This window comes from Aulonocara sp. 'chitande type north' Nkhata Bay, linkage group LG23 (assembly GCF_057382095.1).
Source record: "Aulonocara sp. 'chitande type north' Nkhata Bay isolate Kocher_YH1m ecotype deep benthic linkage group LG23, A_spYH_male_GT1.1, whole genome shotgun sequence".
NCBI lineage: Eukaryota > Metazoa > Chordata > Actinopteri > Cichliformes > Cichlidae > Aulonocara > Aulonocara sp. 'chitande type north' Nkhata Bay.
The window spans coordinates 5,140,478-5,157,598 of NC_141365.1; the positions used below are offsets into that span (position 1 = coordinate 5,140,478).

A 17,121-nucleotide genomic window follows, 5' to 3' on the forward strand; every position below is an offset into this window, starting at 1 on the left:
TAACCACAGCGCTTACAGTTAAAGCATGTTAGAAGCATGCATTTTATTGATCACTTTACAGATCTGTGAGAAACTGAGGTTTAGTTTAGCTTGGTTTATTAAGATCCCTATTAGCTGTAGCAGCACAGCAGCTATTCTTCCTGGGGTCACAGATCTCTACACTTTGACTGTAACTGATTACTCAAAGCCGTACAGCATCTTAACAAAAACAAAACGAACCACACATGCAAACAATCAAACAGCTCCTCACAACACAAATGGTGTTCCGCATCAAGCTAGGCACTGATGACATACTATTCGTACGTGCACACTAGTTCTGCTACATTGGCAATGAATTCTATTCCATAACAGACCAATAGAAAACTGCTCTACTGATTGAACTGGTTCTTGCTGTGAGTTATAAAATCTCTCTGTGGCGTGTTTGTTAGAATAATTTGTCATTCATTTTCAAACAAAATCATTGGAGTGTTTGTAACAAAAGCATGAGGCGTTTGTGCATTGTTACAATGTTTGTTCTGTACACACAACAAAGGACAGCATGTGCTGCTCTGTTTTCTACCACTTGCTACTTCTTAATCTACTTCTTTGTGCCACGTAATGTTGGGCAATAATCAAGATGAGACAATATCAAAGTCTGGACAAATTGTTTCATTGGGTTTGGTTTCAAAAACTTTGCACATCCTTTAACTACAGAAATCCAGTTTTTCCCCATTTTAGCGAATAGCTTATTAATGTGTTGAGTCTCAGGGACTTGATCATCAAGCACATCGTTAATAGAAACCTCTAAAAGAGTGGTTGTAGCCCAACAAAACCCATTCAAAGTCAATTTATTCCTCTATCTATTTGCACTTAAATCTGAGGTGCAGTCAGTGGTCTAATCGAGTGTGTATGGCAGAGCCTGTGGGGGGAAAAAATCTTACTTTAAATCTCACTTTTTCTCCTTTTAGACAAAGGCGCCATCAAACTAAAGGTGAGTCGAACTTTGTGTGCCACTAAGTGCGCTTTTATTTTCTCAGCAGCGGTGACAGCTGCACAGTAGTGAGAGCCCCCTGTCCGCTGTGTGCACATTCCTCAAGCAACATGCAAATCAACACTAACATTATTTGTAATGCAACATCTGTCTCTGCTCATTCATTGGGAATAAGGTAACAGCCTCGATATAATATGCAACAGCTGTTGACGTGCATGTATGGTCCGCCGCCCCCGAAGGCTGGAATAGATCAATCTAGTATGCACGACTTTTAGAGATTCTTTGCCTCTGTCTCTCTCTCTCCCTTCCCTTCTCATAACCTCTACCCTCATTCTCGTAAAATACTGTCGCGTGAAGCGTACTCTGTTGGAGGCTGACGTCTTCTCTGCTTTTTTTTTTTTTTTTTTTAAATCTGTTTTTGTTATTCTGGAGCTTTTGTTCTCTAGAAAATGAAATTGAATAAATCACGGCAAATAATTCAGCCTCGAGTAAACACTTCAGTCCTAATTTACGTTTTCAGTTCCCGCTGACTTTGCTTTTGTATGCGTTTATGGATGTGTGTATACACCACCAGGTTCCCTCGGGGCTGAGAGGCCAGGCCCACCTGAAGGTCTGGGGGAACCGTCACCTCGCGGAAGGAGGTTACATTTTCCACAACTACACCACCGTCACCGTGGAGAGCAAGGGCACAGCTGTGTTCATCCAGACTGACAAACCCATCTACAAACCCAAACATAAAGGTTCCCTCATAGTGCACCTGGTAGTTAATCAGTTAATCACAGAGTAATGCCAGTTAGTGGAAATAAGTCAGGGGATGCAGGCATGTTGATGCTGCATTTGAGCTGTACAAATGTTGTAGACATAGCTGCTGATTGCATAATTAAGGATTTCAACCCATCAAATGACTTCAGACAGCTGGGGTTGTTTTCTTTAGAAGTATCAAGATTTTCATGTGCGTGCAGATTTTTCTGATTAGAAACACGAAAGACTTATTTTAAGATTATTGCATTTCTTTTTTTGTCTTTAGTTCTCATCAACGTTTACACAGTTGACCCTGACTTGAGGCCAGTAAACGAGAAGGTAATTCCGAATTGATCTCATATTCAGACAAATATTAAAGCAATTTGTCGTGCTTCTTCAGCAGATTCACAATAAACAGTAAACCCATATTTACTTTAATAAAAATGGGTTGGGTTATTAGCAAAACCTGTGTTTTTACGACAGAGTTGACAGACAGACTTTGATTTATGACCGAGTGTTTACTACAGGCATACTTTTCCACCTTTTAATTGGTGGAGTTAAGAGGAGAAACTTTGCACTGTGTGCAAGAAAATGTACAGTTGCCTATTTACTGTAGCCAAGCTAGACTCATTTCTCTTGGAATGTTAGCAATGACTCCAAAAATACTGTGCAACTGTGCACACAGACAGCTTATTGATGTTTGCAGCTATAAAGGTACATTGCAGGTAAAAGGGCAATACTTAATTGTACAGACAGAAAATTGTTGAAATCGAAATGAATGGGATGAAGCATAGAGATAAAACACAGGATTTGTACTTTTTTTTAAGCAACTTTATTGCAACTTTTTCTTGTGTTTCTCTCTTTTGTTCTTTTTTTTTTTTGCAGATTGAGGCATATATTTTGGTGAGTGCAGGCTGACAGGACCACCCAGGGTTGGCAGAGCCACGTCCGGGATGGGACAGTGGCAATTTTAGTTCCCAGCCTGCTTGGAGATTACAGAGCAGAAGTCAGGGCAGCTCACCTAGATAACAGGGTGCTCTTTGGACCAGTACAAGGATAAACAACATGAAAGGAACCTCTTTTCTTCTCTTCTCTTCTCTTCTCCTTTGTCTTTTTGTATCTGTACATCTACAACACACTATAATCCCTGTATTAGCAAACCTAGCTCACATTGGATCTTCATTCATCTTTCCAGATCTTAGGAAATATTTGGAAAACACCAAGCAAAGACTTCATGGGAAGCGAAGAAAAGCTTATACATGAGTTAACAGTAGCAACAAGCACACAGATGCATTTTTCTTCCTCAGTTATAGACTACAGTATATGTTATTTTTGGAAAGAGTTTTAAAAGTATTTTGGAAAATATATCAGAACCCAGATATCTGGGTCAAGTTCAGTGAGGGGACTGTTCAGCAATAATAAAACTATTTATGACTTTTTCTATTGTGTGATAACAACATTCACTGAGCAACTAAACTTGTACCGCATTTTTGTTTCGGTATGTGAAGTAAAGGAATCTTAACATTGGTTTGTGACATCCTGCTTTGATCTTCCAGGATCCACGAGGATCCAGGATGGTGCAGTGGAGAGGGCTTAATTCTGTCTGCTGTGGTGAGCCGCATCATTTGCAGTATTTTTACATCATCTTTGTGTAAGCTGCACGTTTACATTTCATTGCTAGGTTGCTCTGGGGGATTGAATTAAAACACTACTTTTCTGGACTCATAATTGAAGAACGGTGATATATGATTGCTACAGTTTGGTTAATCACTATCAAGGACACAGGAATTAAATGTGTTAATTCGATTTTTGCGTCCTGTAGGGGTGGTGAACATGAGCTTTCCTCTGTCTGACCAGCCTGTGTTGGGAGATTGGTTTGTCTTCGTGGAGGTGCAGGGCCACACCTATAACAAGTCGTTTGAAGTGCAGAAATATGGTGAGGACCTACACACTGTCGCACACCTGCCATTGTTTATTGAGAGCACTGTAATGAGTGTGTGTGTGTATGTTTTTTTTAACATTGTAGGCTGTTTTAAATGCCTGTCTTTTTATTTCAAGTTGTGTTAAAAGCATATTTACTGTTTTACTCTACTAAAATGTGTGTAGTTGTCAAATAATATATTACAAATAAACAGCAAGGCTATTGATGTATAAGATATAACACAAGAAAAAGTTCAAAAAAAAAATATTGTGCTGCCTCTCTTTCAGTGGCGCCCAAATTTGAGTTGGTGATTGATCCACCGCGCTACATCCGTGATCTGAACTTATGTGAGCAGGCCACAGTCAGGGCCAGGTAAGTCACTAAATATTCAGCGCTATACGAAAGTGGAACAAGACTTTAACCTGGACTTGTGGAGTGTTTTCTTTGTTTCTTTGTTTACACTAATCAGCCACAGCATAAAAACCATTGACTATGGTGAAGTCATAATCTCATTCCAGTGCAGCACTCTTCTGAGAAACGGTGGGTACTTACGTGCGGACTTTGACACACAGCGCCTGCTAAACATTCTTGCAAAATGGGACATCTTCCCATGGTAGTAGCCTCCTCCTTTAGGGGGTGTGCTCTCATATGCCACATATCAAAAACTGCACAGGATCAGCTTAAAGGACACATTAAAGCGCACAAAGCGTTCACCTGATCTCTAAACTTAACTACCAGCATGACAGAGCAGCCATGGGGTGCACTAGAACAACCCTGGTCCACAGAGCCCACTGCCATTGTCCCGGTGCTATACATCACATGAAATCCCAGCAGGTATTGTTTCCATGCCCCCACAAGTCAGAGCAGTTTTGAAAGAATGAAGGGGACTTACTCAGTGGTAAGCAGTGTTGGTCAAGTTACTTGAAAAAAGTAATCAGTAACTAATTACTGATTACTTCCCCCAAAAAGTAATCCCATTACTTTACTGATTACTTATTTTCAAAAGTAATTAGTTACTTAGTTACTTTTTAAAAACACAATTTACAACCTGAGTAGGTGATAAAGTGATAGATCTTTCAGCCCAATTCTACTTTTTCTGCATAATCCATCATACAAAATGTAATCAGATGGAAAAGTCTCTTTTTTTTTAAACTTGTTTTATCAGTTTTGATCTTTTAACTTTATGCATCAAGCAAAAATTTAATTATATGCACCATTCTCTGACTTGAAGAAATTAGTTTAACATTTAAACCTATTTTCTGCACATTCCAGCACATAAAATAAAAATATTTTTTGTGTTTACACTCAGTCTTTCAAATAGATGCAAGTAAAACACAGCAGAAAATAAATAAAGTCAAAGACTCAGCGGTCCTGTTGCTCTATTTTCACCTGTAAAGCAGGAGCAGGGTAGGCGGAGGTTTACCCTGGTGCAGGTGTGCCGCAGCGGTCAGGTGAAGAATCCGCGAGTTTCTCTGTGAGTTTCCCATTACGTCGTTGCGCACTCGGTGCTTGTTTAGGGGTTTTTTTCGGTGTAAAAAGAAGTTTTCTTCCCACGCACAGCGGACACTAATGTTTTTGTCACTTTTTATGGAATCAATCTCAAAGTAAGGTCAGTACTTCCACGCTTCAAACGCTGCACGCTCATACTCTCTCTGCACTCGATATATGATCCATTGTTGATCTGCACACAGCTGTTATCACAAACGTCGCACTCGCTTACGTCACTGTCATGAGACATTCTCGCAAAAAAATCATGGTTTTAGTAACGCAGTAATGCAGCGTTCCTACGGGAAAGTAACGGTAATCTAATTACCGTTTTTGCAATAGTAATCCCTTACTTTACTCGTTACTTGAAAAAAGTAATCAGATTACATGTCCATCTCTGATAATAGGTTATAAATGTTTTTTATTATTGTAATGTTTATTTACAATACAACAAAAAAGAACATCAATTTTACACTCTGGCATGTCACTCTTATGCAGATATACCTTTGGGAAACCCGTAACTGGGAAGTTGACAGTAAATATGACGGTGAATGGGGTCGGCTACTACCGCCATGAGATGGGCCATCCTGTCATAAAAACTATGGAGGTTAGTTTATTTAATCCCTATTCTACATGCTTTGTGAATGTATTAGAGACTTCCAAGCTGATATGGAAACAGGGTTGTTGATTGATTGTTGTTTTGTCTTCAGAGTTCCTTCAAAGTGCTACTGTTTTATGCATACACTGTAAATCATTGTTATTATCTAAGAGGTTAAGCTCCAAACCCTGACACCAAAATTATACATGTCCTGCTGTACCTGATTACATCTTTTCTGCTGTCAGATCAAAGGCTCTGCAAATTTCAGTCTGTGCGTCAAAGACATGATGCCCTTGGATGTGGCTGATCACTTCAGAGGGACTGTTAGCATTTGGGCTTCTGTGACCAGCGTAGATGGAAGCAAGCAAGCCACATTTGATGATTCCACACCAGTCCATAAACAGCTCATTGACATCAAGTACTCTAAGGATACACGCAAACAGTTCAAGCCTGGTCTGCCTTACAAAGGGAAGGTGAGAGCCCACAAAAAAGTTATTGGCACCGTGGGGAAAAAAAGAGAAGAGAAATACGAATCAGCTTGGATCTTCATCTCACTGGGATTTGCTTTGAGAAGAGCTCAGAGTATATTTATTTGTTGTGCTTTTTAAATAAAGTATGACTTTAACTGCTAGTCAGTTAGATGCTAAAGCTAAATTAAGCCTGTATGCAGCCATGTACATTACTGATTCACAAATGAGTCTGCATTTGCACACTCAGTCGTTTTCCCTCTGCTTTGTAGATCGAGGTCACCTATCCTGATGGGAGCCCTGCTGAAGGGGTAAAGGTGCGCGTTAAAGCAGAGCTGACCCCGAAGGACAACGTCTATACCAGCGAGCTAATCTCCAAGGACGGTCAGGCCACCTTTGAGATCCCTTCCATCCCGGCAGCTGCTCAGTATGTCTGGCTTGAGGTCAGAACTTCCTATTGTCACGTAATATAAACAGAGTGATGCAAGAAGTAATTTGAAGCTAATCTTAATTGCATTTTCTTGACAAAGACCAAGGTGATATCCATTGAGGACAGGACAGTTGGAAACCAGTACTTGCCCAGCTACCTTTCTATCAGTAGTTGGTACTCTCCTAGCAGGTGTCACATCCAGATCCAAAGTCCCAGCACCCCGCTCAAGGTAGGTGTGACCTTTTTCGGTGGTATGAGTTTCTTGCTTAACTTTGGATGATTTAAACATGTTTCAAAACATCAGATTGTGAAGTATATTTATATCTGTCTGCATGTATAGGTTGGACAAGAGGCAGAAGTGGCTCTCAAATCCACTTGTCCCTGTAACTTCACCCTGCATTACGAGGTAGCATCCAGGGGAAACATTGTCCTATCAGGCCAACAGGCAGCCAACCTGACAGCCTCCCACAGAGGAAAAAGGGCCACAGTCACCTTTGACAAGAACATTCACAGCACCCACCTGCCTCCTTCTGCTTCTGGTACTCATTTCTTCTTATTACAACTCTAACTTCACTGTCATCCAGGTAATTTTAAGAGCTAAAGTTTCACAGAATAATCCTTTGATGAATCAGCTTTTTTTTTCTTTCATTGTTGTAGTGCTTGGGAAATCAGTGTCCAAGCTTCTCAATCGTAGTGGTCTTTGACATCAGAATGCCAGATAGTTTTGGAGAAAGCACTGTCACCCTGTCACTCTGCCAGATGTTGCAGGCTCTTCCTCCCAGACTGAGATGGACAGATGTGTGTCCTACCTACGTTTTCCTGTTAGTCACAGCATGGCACCACTCAGCCGTCTGCTGGTCTACTATGTGAGGGAAAACGGTGAGGGTGTCACAGACAGTCTGCAAATCCCTGTCAAGCCCGAGTTTGAGAACCAGGTTTGGAAACAGAACTATTATAACTTAATTTATCCAGAGAAAAGTACTGCAGTTGGTACTGTTGCATATGCTTGTTACGAAAACACCAGTGTTTTTGGATATACAAAATTAAGTTTGTCTTTTCATGTTTTGTTTGGGGGTTTTTTTGCTGCTAAAATAGCGATTTATTAAAACCCGGAGAAAAGGGTGCACTCTCTGTATACACCTTGGAGCTGAGCCTAAGTATCCATGCACCAACCATTACACCACAGTGTAATGTCTGTAAACAAACAGCTGTGTTGGCTTGGGAGAGATCCCCAGTTCCTGCCTGCATTAGGTGGAGTTAACTCCCTGAAGTATTTACAGCTCTCTGGTATGCCCTTACAACACTAAGTGTGTGTGTGTGTTGTGCGTATGTGTGCCGGAGGAGGGGGTTGTGAGGGCAGGATGAGACAGCGGCCGCACAGGCCGCAGGCAGATAGGTGGGGTCATGACAGGAGAGGATGACAGGTTACAGAATGGTGAAAGGAGGGCAGCGGAACCGATTAACGGTGTTAATTTGTGATTTTGTGCTGGTGAGAAATAGTTCTGATTTGTGAAAGCTGACTCTGGCCATCCCTCCCTCTTTCAAAGGCTGTAGTTTTCCACTCTCAGTCAGAGCTTTCCAAAGTTTGCTGCTTAGAATTCTCAGACTGATATTATTCCGAATGCCACTGAGGATCTGCCAGCTAGTGCTGAAATTATTTAGTTTTTGACCTGACAGTTTGATATTTGATATTGACATTTTGATAGATATTTCAGATTTTTCTCTTTCATGAGGGAAACATTCAGTCTTCTGGTTCAAGTTTTATGTTCAAGTGACCAATTTGAAGACATCTCTGTGAACCTTTTCAGTAAACTTATAACCGTACAGTCTTACAAATTCACAATTCTGTGGAGCGGAAATGTGTTAAATGCACCTTGTTTATGCAGAATGCACTTATGTGTCATGTTTTGGATTGCAGGTATCTATTTCTATGTCGACCAATGAGTCCATGCCGGGGGACTCGGTGACCCTGCGCGTTCGGGCTCAGAGGGGATCCTGTGTTTGCGTGGCCACTGTAGATAAGAGTCTTTACCTGCTGAAGCCCGACTTTCAGCTGAGTCCTGAAAAGGTTGGTCATATTTATAGATTATGGCGATATTACACTTTAATAAACAATCGATTAAAGCGTTCTGTAACTTAAAATCGCTTTATAGTATAGATTTAGAGAGCTGGTTTAAATTACTTTCTTAGATCGTAGTTTTTAAGATGTTACCTGCTGTATTTTTGTAAATAACTTTACTTTTACTGTAACTTTATATAAATATGTTTTTCACTCTGCAGGTGTTTAAAGAGCTGGCAGAGTTTGATGTTTCAGACGCTTTCAACATTCCTAAAGATGACGGACACTTCTGGTGGCCTGGGCTGACGGCAAAAAGACGGAGGCGGTCCTCTGTGTTCCCATGGCACTGGGACATCACTAAGGACGCGCGCTTTGCTTTTACAGTGAGAACATACACTTAGTGAAAGAGCTCAGCTAGTGCTGTCACTGGGTTAAAAGGTAATCGTACTAGTGCGTGCAGATGTTTACTTCTCTCTATATTTAATACAGGAAACGGGACTGGTTGTGATGACAGATATGGTGAGTTTAAACCATCGGCAGAGTGGGGGCATGTACACAGATGAAGCTGTTCCTGCCTTTCAACCGCACACCTCTACCTTGGTGGCTGCTATGCCCTCCCGCCCCACAAACAGGTACAGGATGTTCTTTATAGGTGTCCAAGGCTGTCCACTGGGCATCAGCAAACTCTAATGATCTCATACCTAAAAATGTGCAAATTGTATTATTCAACGTTTTCATAAATGGCGTGAAAGTTCTTCTTGTACCAGCCGACGTTTCTTTATATTTTACTTTTCATTTTTTTAAAGTGGTTTTGAGAAATAGTTCTCCAGGCTTTTTGAAGGACTTTTAAAGTTTCTCTTTAGGCACTGGCTGCTTTTGCATTCATTTTCATGACCATGACCATTTTTCATGGAAATGATTGTCTATGTGACGCTTAACTCTGTTGAATCATTCAAACATAAAAAGGGCCCCTAACTCAAGGGATGAACCAGTCTTGTGTCTACACATAATGGGCAACTTAGCAAAAAAAGCATTTTAAATTGTATCGTTAGACACTTTGTTACTAGCAGCCCGCTGCAAAATTAAATCATTTCTTCATTTTTTTAGTTGAATCTACAAAAATCTCTATTTGTCAGCGTTTTTGCACCATTGAGGTGATTCCTAAAGAGCTGTAGCCAAAAACTAGCGTGTCCTTAAAAAATGAGGAAATTGGACAAATCCAACAAAGACCTGACACAGGACCTAAGAGATTAATCTGGCCCTTCAACTGATCCATCTGCTGTTCACTACTGCCCGCTGTTCATCAGAATTTATCTCTGTTAAAGGGTGGCTGTCAAAGAAGCCATTGTAAAGGAAGGGAAACAGGGGAAAAGGCTGAGGTTTGCCAAAGAACTGGACTAAAAACCATTGGCAACAGGTCTCATGGAGTGATGAATCCAAAATTGGCATTTTTTGTTCAAATTGTTGTCAGTATGTATGGAGGAGGTCAGGAGAGAGGTGCAGCAGTGAGTGTCTACAGCCCTCTGTAAAGTACGGTAGAGGCTCTGTCAAAAACTACCATCAGATTTTGATCTGCCATGCAGTGCAGCTGGAAAGTATCTGATTGGCTGCAGCGTTATTCAAATAACATCCAAAGAAGAGCTTTGAATTTCCTTTAAGAAGCCTGGAGAACTCTTCCTGAAAAATACTTAGAGAAATCAGAAGAAAGCTCATTCAAGAGATTTATTTGTTAGAACTATACAAATAATTGCATTTGTATAGTAGTATTTGAAATTTGGCAGTTTTCTGGCAAGATATAAAGGAATGAGGGGTGGATCAAGACTTTTACACAGGACATTATAAATTTTAAAAACATGAATTATAGGAAACTAGCTTATCAAATACCATACTCTATTGGTATTAAAAGCCAAACTGTGAGCCACCTGGGTGTGGTGTCATGTCATAGTCAAGGTTATTCAGTTGTTTTTGTGTATGTTGGCTCATTAACTGATAAAAACAGATGATCCTTGTCTGTTTTGGAGGTTCTTTTAAACCATTAAATTTGTGTACTTGTATGTATTACTCCACCCTCTTTAATGTCAGAGGGAAAAAAGTGGTTATTATTGTTGAAGAAGATTAACTGTAATCCTTCACTGGACCACACACTGTAATATGGGCATGTACTTTACCGAAAACAAGGAATCTGAACGCAAACCCATAACAGAATAATAATTACATCAAGATCGCCCTCTTTGTTTGATTTCACATGTTAGGCCTGCATTCCCCTGTGCTACAAATACTTTTCATTTTAGTGCCGAACTTCAAACACATGATGTGACTTATCATTGTGGAATTTTAAATAGTATATTTTTCCATTATGTTGTTATTTTATTAGCTAAAGCTTTTTCACTGATGTCTTCTTGTGTTTTGGCTGTAGAGTAGAGAGGCGGAGGCGTACATTTTTCCCAGAGACTTGGGTGTGGCACTGCCTCAACGTCAGGTATTTAAATCTTTAAATAATATTTGTCTTGTGTGAGCGTGTCTGTGTGTCTGCGTTACTTGCCTCTGGCTAGATATATCAGGTGCAACAGATTGTCTATCCTTTTATGTGATTTAGTGCTTGAGAGAATAGAGAAATGGAAAAGAGAGGAGCAAATGTGGAAAAAAAATGATAGGGTGAAAAAGATACAGGAAAAATATTTACAGAGAGCAAAAAGGAGGTGAGAAATATGTGAAAAGCAGAATATAGGTAGAAGAAGAAAGGCGAGAGTAGAGCTGGAAGAAAAAAGATTGGAGAGTACTGGAAAGGAAAACGTGAACATGACAGACTCTTGGAAGAAATTTGTGAGAGGAAAGGTGCGAGGCGGTGCTGTATGCCAGACGGCCGATCTTCCATCATGCAGCAGCATCCGCCACTTCTCCCACTGGGTGTGAAATGCCTCATTCAATCTTGGAACAGACTCTTACTTTCTCAAGAGCTCCTTCCATTCATGTTTAGCCAATATAAATGAATTGCCCATAGATTTCCATATGCTTGATTCCCTTGGATGGGACTTCAGCTCTCACTAATTTCCTGTGAAGTGCAGAGCTCTGATTTTTCCTTAAAAGTATATTAAAATGGATTTTGGATGGCTTTGATCAAAAGGAAGGCTGTACATGCAGTTTTTGAAGTTTATTGTGCCCTCTTGCAGTTTGCCAAGACCAACATCCAGTGAGCGCTGCCAATAATGACTCCAGCTCATTTCTTTCAAAGAAACAGATTGGGTCAACACCTGACCGTCCCTTGAAACCGTCCATTTTAGAGTGTTTGCTGTAGTTATATTGGTGCAGATGTTGGTGTTGACACAGGTGCTAACATTAAAGTAATCTCCAGCCTTTGATCAAGCTCTTCCTTGTAGTTGATGAATTTTAATAGCTTGTCTTAAAAAGAAAATATGCTCGAATTATTTTATTCCACTGTTGTATCTCCACGTAACAGCTCTGAAACTGGGGAAGCTGAACTGCACCTGGATGCGCCGGATTCAATCACCACATGGGTGGCAGAAGTTGTTTCCCTGTCCGAGCAGAAGGGGTTGGCGTTAGGAACGAGAGCAGAGCTTCGCACCTTCAAGCGCTTCTTTGTGGACTTTACGCTGCCCTACAGCTTAATCAGAGGGGAGCAGACCAAAGTTCCCCTCACCGTCTACAACTACCTGCCTACCTGCTCTGCGGTAAGATGTTTTCTTAATGTGGCAGATGGACAGGTCTCTGACATTAGTTCCTAGCAACTGCCTTCAAGTCCAATCTTGACATCATATTCTTTAAGACAGGACATGTCACATCTGTGCTTTTTAATCATTTATGACTTGTAAACCATCGCAGAACATATTTTTTAATACATTTTCACTAATTATAGGTTTGTATGACATGTTATGCAAACTCTTGACAGTTAGTTTTAACACTAATCCTAAAATGACTCCATCTAAACTTGCTAAGAGTCTATTAGAACATCAAGTTAGGAACCACAATGACGTCACTGAGACGTCTCTTCCTATTTAAAGGCAGTTTTTCCTTCCCACTGTCGCCAAGTGCTTCCTTACATGGAGTCGTTGGCTTTTCTCGCTATTATCGTAGGGTCTTTAACTTACAATATAAAGCACCTTAAGACAACTGTGATTTGGTGCTGTATAACAGACCATTCTCACTCCTGAGGCGTAATATACCGACGATTTGTCACGTCCCAAGGTGTTAAATAGGAACGCGCCCGGCGCGAAAGGTGACCTTCAGCATTCTTATGCTGCGTGCTGGGTTGTGGATGAAATCCAGTAGAACAACGGTCCCGTGGTAATAGGCGTTCCAGCCATGTATTCCAGCCCTAACCATAACCTCATCCCTAACCTTAACCAACACTTTAATGACGTTAGATAGTGTTTTCCAAAGCGATTTAAGTAAAATAAACGTACATGTGTAGATTCTTTCCAAACGGTTCTCCTGTTTCCTAATTTTTCCGATCTCGTAATATAGAGACGTGTTGGGTGCCCGGAAGCGTAATATACCGACGATTTGTCACCTAGCGTCAAATGTTACGCTTTGGGAGTGAGAATGTGTTGCGTATAAGTAAAAATGACATTAAAATTGTATTAAAGTGAAGAAGAGCAACCCATAATGTAGCGCCCGAAAAATTAAAAGACCACACTAGGCAAATATCTCAGTAATCTGAATTTGATAGTTAAATAAAAGACGTAGGCAGACAGACAGACTGCTCACAACTCTCACTATGATCAGACCCCAGATTTGGTTAAGAAAAAGGTTTCTAAGAGGAAAAGAGAGAAGGATCATCAAAAAAGAAACTGCAGGTTTGTCAGTCAAATGAGGCATAAAGTAGGTGCTCCGTTTAGTTGTTAGACAGAAGTAGGTCAACGATAAGCTGATAAAATCCATAGTCATAGAGATTTGGGAATCTTGGAACGGGATGAAACCAGCCAACACACAAATGAGTTCTCAAACCACTTCAGGACCCCTTAGAACACCTCGTTCCAGCGGATCTTTATGCAGAGCTTGTGGTTCAGACCGGATACGTCTTGGAATTTGTCCAGTCCTTCATTTTGTTCATAGCTCTGCACTAGAAATGGTACATGCCATAAATCACAGAGGATTATCCAGGTAGGAAATATTAAAATATAAGATGCAAATAACTGTGTTGATCTATTTCTTTAAATTATTATTTCTGCATGTATCAGAACTGGTTCGATATTATATACACATGCAGAACAAATATTTTCAACTGAAATAACTTCTTCGGTAGTAAGTATAGGTTTGTAATGTGACCATGAAGAGATTAGCCTAGTATGTTTGTTTCAGCACTTACTCCGAAGAGCCTTCTAAGCTCTGTCCTGGCCTTAAATGGGTCCATCCTGCACGCCATACGGATGACATCATGATGTTTGCAGATGAGCCTGTTAAATGGCCTGTGCGTGTGCTGCCCTGATGTCATGTTAGGTGAATATGCAAACCAGAATAGCCCATCCTTTGATGTCCACCCCAGCAACATGTGATTCCTATATTTTCTGCTCAGTTATTTATGACTTGTGGCATGCGGATAAAGAACAGTTAAAAGATCCTTCTGCATTACTGAGCCCTGTGAAAATTGGACGATGAGTGGAACTTAATCCTTCAGGGAGTTTGAGAAGCATGAGTCAGTCAGCATGGAAAATTCACAGTGTGATTTAAAAAATTCGCCCTTGCTTTCAGAGCTTTGATGAAGCACGCTATATGAGGGAGGGGCGTGCCTAACAGATATGATGTCATTAAAGGCTATCAGAGGAGATCGCTTTTCTCTGATTTGTCTCTTCTTCTCCTCTCCACTCGCAGGTTCATTTAAAAGTGTCGGTTCCAGAGGGCATCAAGTTTGTTGGCCATCCTGGAAAGCTTTATCTCACCAGGAAGAAGTGTGTTGCTCCTGGAGAGGCTGCTCCTACAAATATTGTATTGTCGTTCACTGAGCTGGGATCAGTTAACATCACAGGTATCCACAGAGCTCAGTCAAATTCATAAAACTCGCTTATTATTTTATTTCTAGTACTACGTTGATAAAGTGGCAGAAATGTTTTAATTAGGAAGCCATAATTATTTTGTTGGGACACGTATATGTGAGCCACAGGGCAAAGTCAGAGGGCAATTTTTCACTTCTTCCAACTGTGGAGAAGCATCTGTGCAGCAGTGCATGCTCATGGATGGTGATTGTGTTACCAGTACTATAAAAGCACAGACCTGACAATGCCATAAAGTTCCCATTCTCTAGATCAGCCATTCTTTAGAAAAAAAGAATGATGCAAGGTTTTGATGCTAATGTGAATGTTACAAGATTGATTTGTGCTGACTCATGGAAATGGCCTTATTTGCATTCTTTAGTGGCGTGGCACTTACAAGCAACAGCAAGCTTTCACCAGGACTTTGGTCCACTCAGTGTGATTCCACACAAAAGGGCGAGCCTATGACTGAGGAAAGCTTTGCTGGCCAAGGAGCCGTGTGTGTGATCTGGTCACCCACCCAGGTTACAAATAGTCCCCTCTGGAGCGCATGTGAAAACAAAGCAGGCCAGCAGTGGGGGAGTAACCAGAGCTGCACTGTGACACTCAGTGGCATGTTGATGAGTTTGCAGGTCACTGGCGGCCAATGGGCCCCCCATGGCCCCACTCCTAGTCCACTAGCCCCTTGTGTTTCCTTCTCACTACACACACACAAAGAGACACAATTGGCACAGGGCCACATTTCCAGTGGGCTCCCCAGCAAAAGAACTGGGAATCCTTTTACAGATATGCTTGTCTTGTCTAATGTATTTTGATGTCTGGAAATTTTGCAAAACATATTTATTTGACTGCTGATCATCTCACTAAGAAACTAATTAAGGTAATTAGAAAAAAAAAAGTATCCCAAATAGACTTACAGAAGTACAGATGGGAACAGGCTCACTATGCCTCATTTCCCTGGCTAAAGAAGAGCAACTGCTCAAGCCACTGTCTCTGAAGCTGCATATGGTGTCAAGAAAAACAAAATCTTAAGCTGACTTTTGTTCTGTACACAGCTCGTGCCATTGCCTTTAGTGAACCAGGCTGCTGCTCAGATGGATTCCAGATAGGCAAAATAAGTAACGACATGATCCAAGGCCAGGACTATGTCCGTAGGACTGTCCTGGTTGAGGTAAGAAAGCTGAGATTTTCCTTTAATGTTTTTTTTTAATCCTTTAATCTTTTAATAAGAAAGAACTACTTTTTTATTGTTTGTTTTGTGTATTTCTGTAATGTTTTTCTGCATCTTTTCTCTTGCTGCCACCCTGTTTACAGCCAGAAGGCCTGCCCAGAGAATACACCTACAGTGTTTTCTTCTGTCCAAATGGTCAGTGTAAATCATTTTTAATTGATATAGCATAATGAGAATAAACTTTACAAAGTTCAAGTTTATTTTGCATTTCATTTCTCAGAGAGGATTCATATTTCTACCCCCAACAAATATGAGTATCAGTATGTGAAAAAGCCAAGCAGGATGAACCAGTTCCTGGTGGCAGTAAAGACACACAACGATGCCCATTTTGCCCTCTCTGCCAGTCCCCACGACAGCGTAGAGATGCTGGAGATCGTACTCGGGGGCAGGCAGAACACTCGTTCCTGGATTTCCGCTGGCAAAATGGGCGAGCCTCTTGTCAGCGTCCCTACGCCAGGGATCCTGTCTTGGGATGAGTTCCGCAGCTTTTGGATCAGTTGGAAGGGAGGTGTGGTACAGGTAAGAAGAGAAAGGAATCATAGATGTAACACTTCCAAATGTACGGCAGATTTGCTTCGAGGTTGTGCTCGGATGCTCTGACACAAAAAGAAGTGCGGCAGGCCATGGGGTCTGTGTGTTAGGAGAGCTGGCGTCGTTTTTACTGGTGTGCCTCTGGGTGAACTCACACTTAACAGGGGACACTGAGGGCAGTCGATGATCCATGGCCAAGGACTTGCATGGCAGTGAATGGCTGGCACACCACTTCCCGGCTCCAGCCACAGCATTAATTAGACTTGCACCATTCACCAAAGGCAGTAATTAAAAAGCCGCGTATTACTTCCCAAAGTACTTTGGGAATACATTTATTTTCTACAACACCAATAGCGTTGGGAAATGGATGAGTTTCATGGTCTTATGGTGTAATGTGATTATGAAATTAAACTCTTATACGGGAGAGCAAGTGTGCTCTGCATGGGTCTGTGTGAGTGTTTGTTTTTGGGATTATCTGTGGGAGGTGCATGAATCACAATGGCATCACCAACAGCTGGAAGAAGGACCAGCTGGAAAGGAACTGTACCAGTAGGTTCACAAACCTATCCCATAAAAATTAAAATCTTTAACACTGTTAGCATGTTCATATGGGTTTTTATATATATATATGCTATGAGAGAAGTCAAAGCCATGGCTAAGAATTTTCACTTTGTACCTCTATATGTACCAGTGACAGGAGG

At 41.0% G+C, this 17,121-nt stretch overlaps 1 protein-coding gene across 2 annotated transcripts in view; it reads left to right on the forward strand.

Moving 5' to 3' along the window:
• The window catches only part of cpamd8 (C3 and PZP like alpha-2-macroglobulin domain containing 8), a 46,602-nt gene that overhangs the window by 4,497 nt on the left and 24,984 nt on the right, over positions 1 to 17,121 (forward strand). The window contains exons 3-24 of one of the 2 annotated variants that reach the window (XM_086282011.1): positions 948 to 970; positions 1,545 to 1,710; positions 1,998 to 2,050; positions 2,597 to 2,614; positions 3,268 to 3,322; positions 3,534 to 3,647; positions 3,920 to 4,004; positions 5,616 to 5,724; positions 5,961 to 6,188; positions 6,455 to 6,625; positions 6,713 to 6,841; positions 6,953 to 7,151; positions 7,372 to 7,547; positions 8,531 to 8,680; positions 8,893 to 9,054; positions 9,161 to 9,303; positions 11,088 to 11,150; positions 12,129 to 12,360; positions 14,501 to 14,654; positions 15,714 to 15,829; positions 15,973 to 16,024; positions 16,110 to 16,408. In XM_086282011.1, coding sequence (XP_086138137.1) covers positions 948 to 970; positions 1,545 to 1,710; positions 1,998 to 2,050; positions 2,597 to 2,614; positions 3,268 to 3,322; positions 3,534 to 3,647; positions 3,920 to 4,004; positions 5,616 to 5,724; positions 5,961 to 6,188; positions 6,455 to 6,625; positions 6,713 to 6,841; positions 6,953 to 7,151; positions 7,372 to 7,547; positions 8,531 to 8,680; positions 8,893 to 9,054; positions 9,161 to 9,303; positions 11,088 to 11,150; positions 12,129 to 12,360; positions 14,501 to 14,654; positions 15,714 to 15,829; positions 15,973 to 16,024; positions 16,110 to 16,408 — 2,897 coding nt within the window. The remainder of the gene's footprint in view (positions 1 to 947; positions 971 to 1,544; positions 1,711 to 1,997; positions 2,051 to 2,596; positions 2,615 to 3,267; positions 3,323 to 3,533; positions 3,648 to 3,919; positions 4,005 to 5,615; positions 5,725 to 5,960; positions 6,189 to 6,454; positions 6,626 to 6,712; positions 6,842 to 6,952; positions 7,152 to 7,371; positions 7,548 to 8,530; positions 8,681 to 8,892; positions 9,055 to 9,160; positions 9,304 to 11,087; positions 11,151 to 12,128; positions 12,361 to 14,500; positions 14,655 to 15,713; positions 15,830 to 15,972; positions 16,025 to 16,109; positions 16,409 to 17,121) is intronic. The other variant, XM_086282012.1, reaches the window with a different exon arrangement.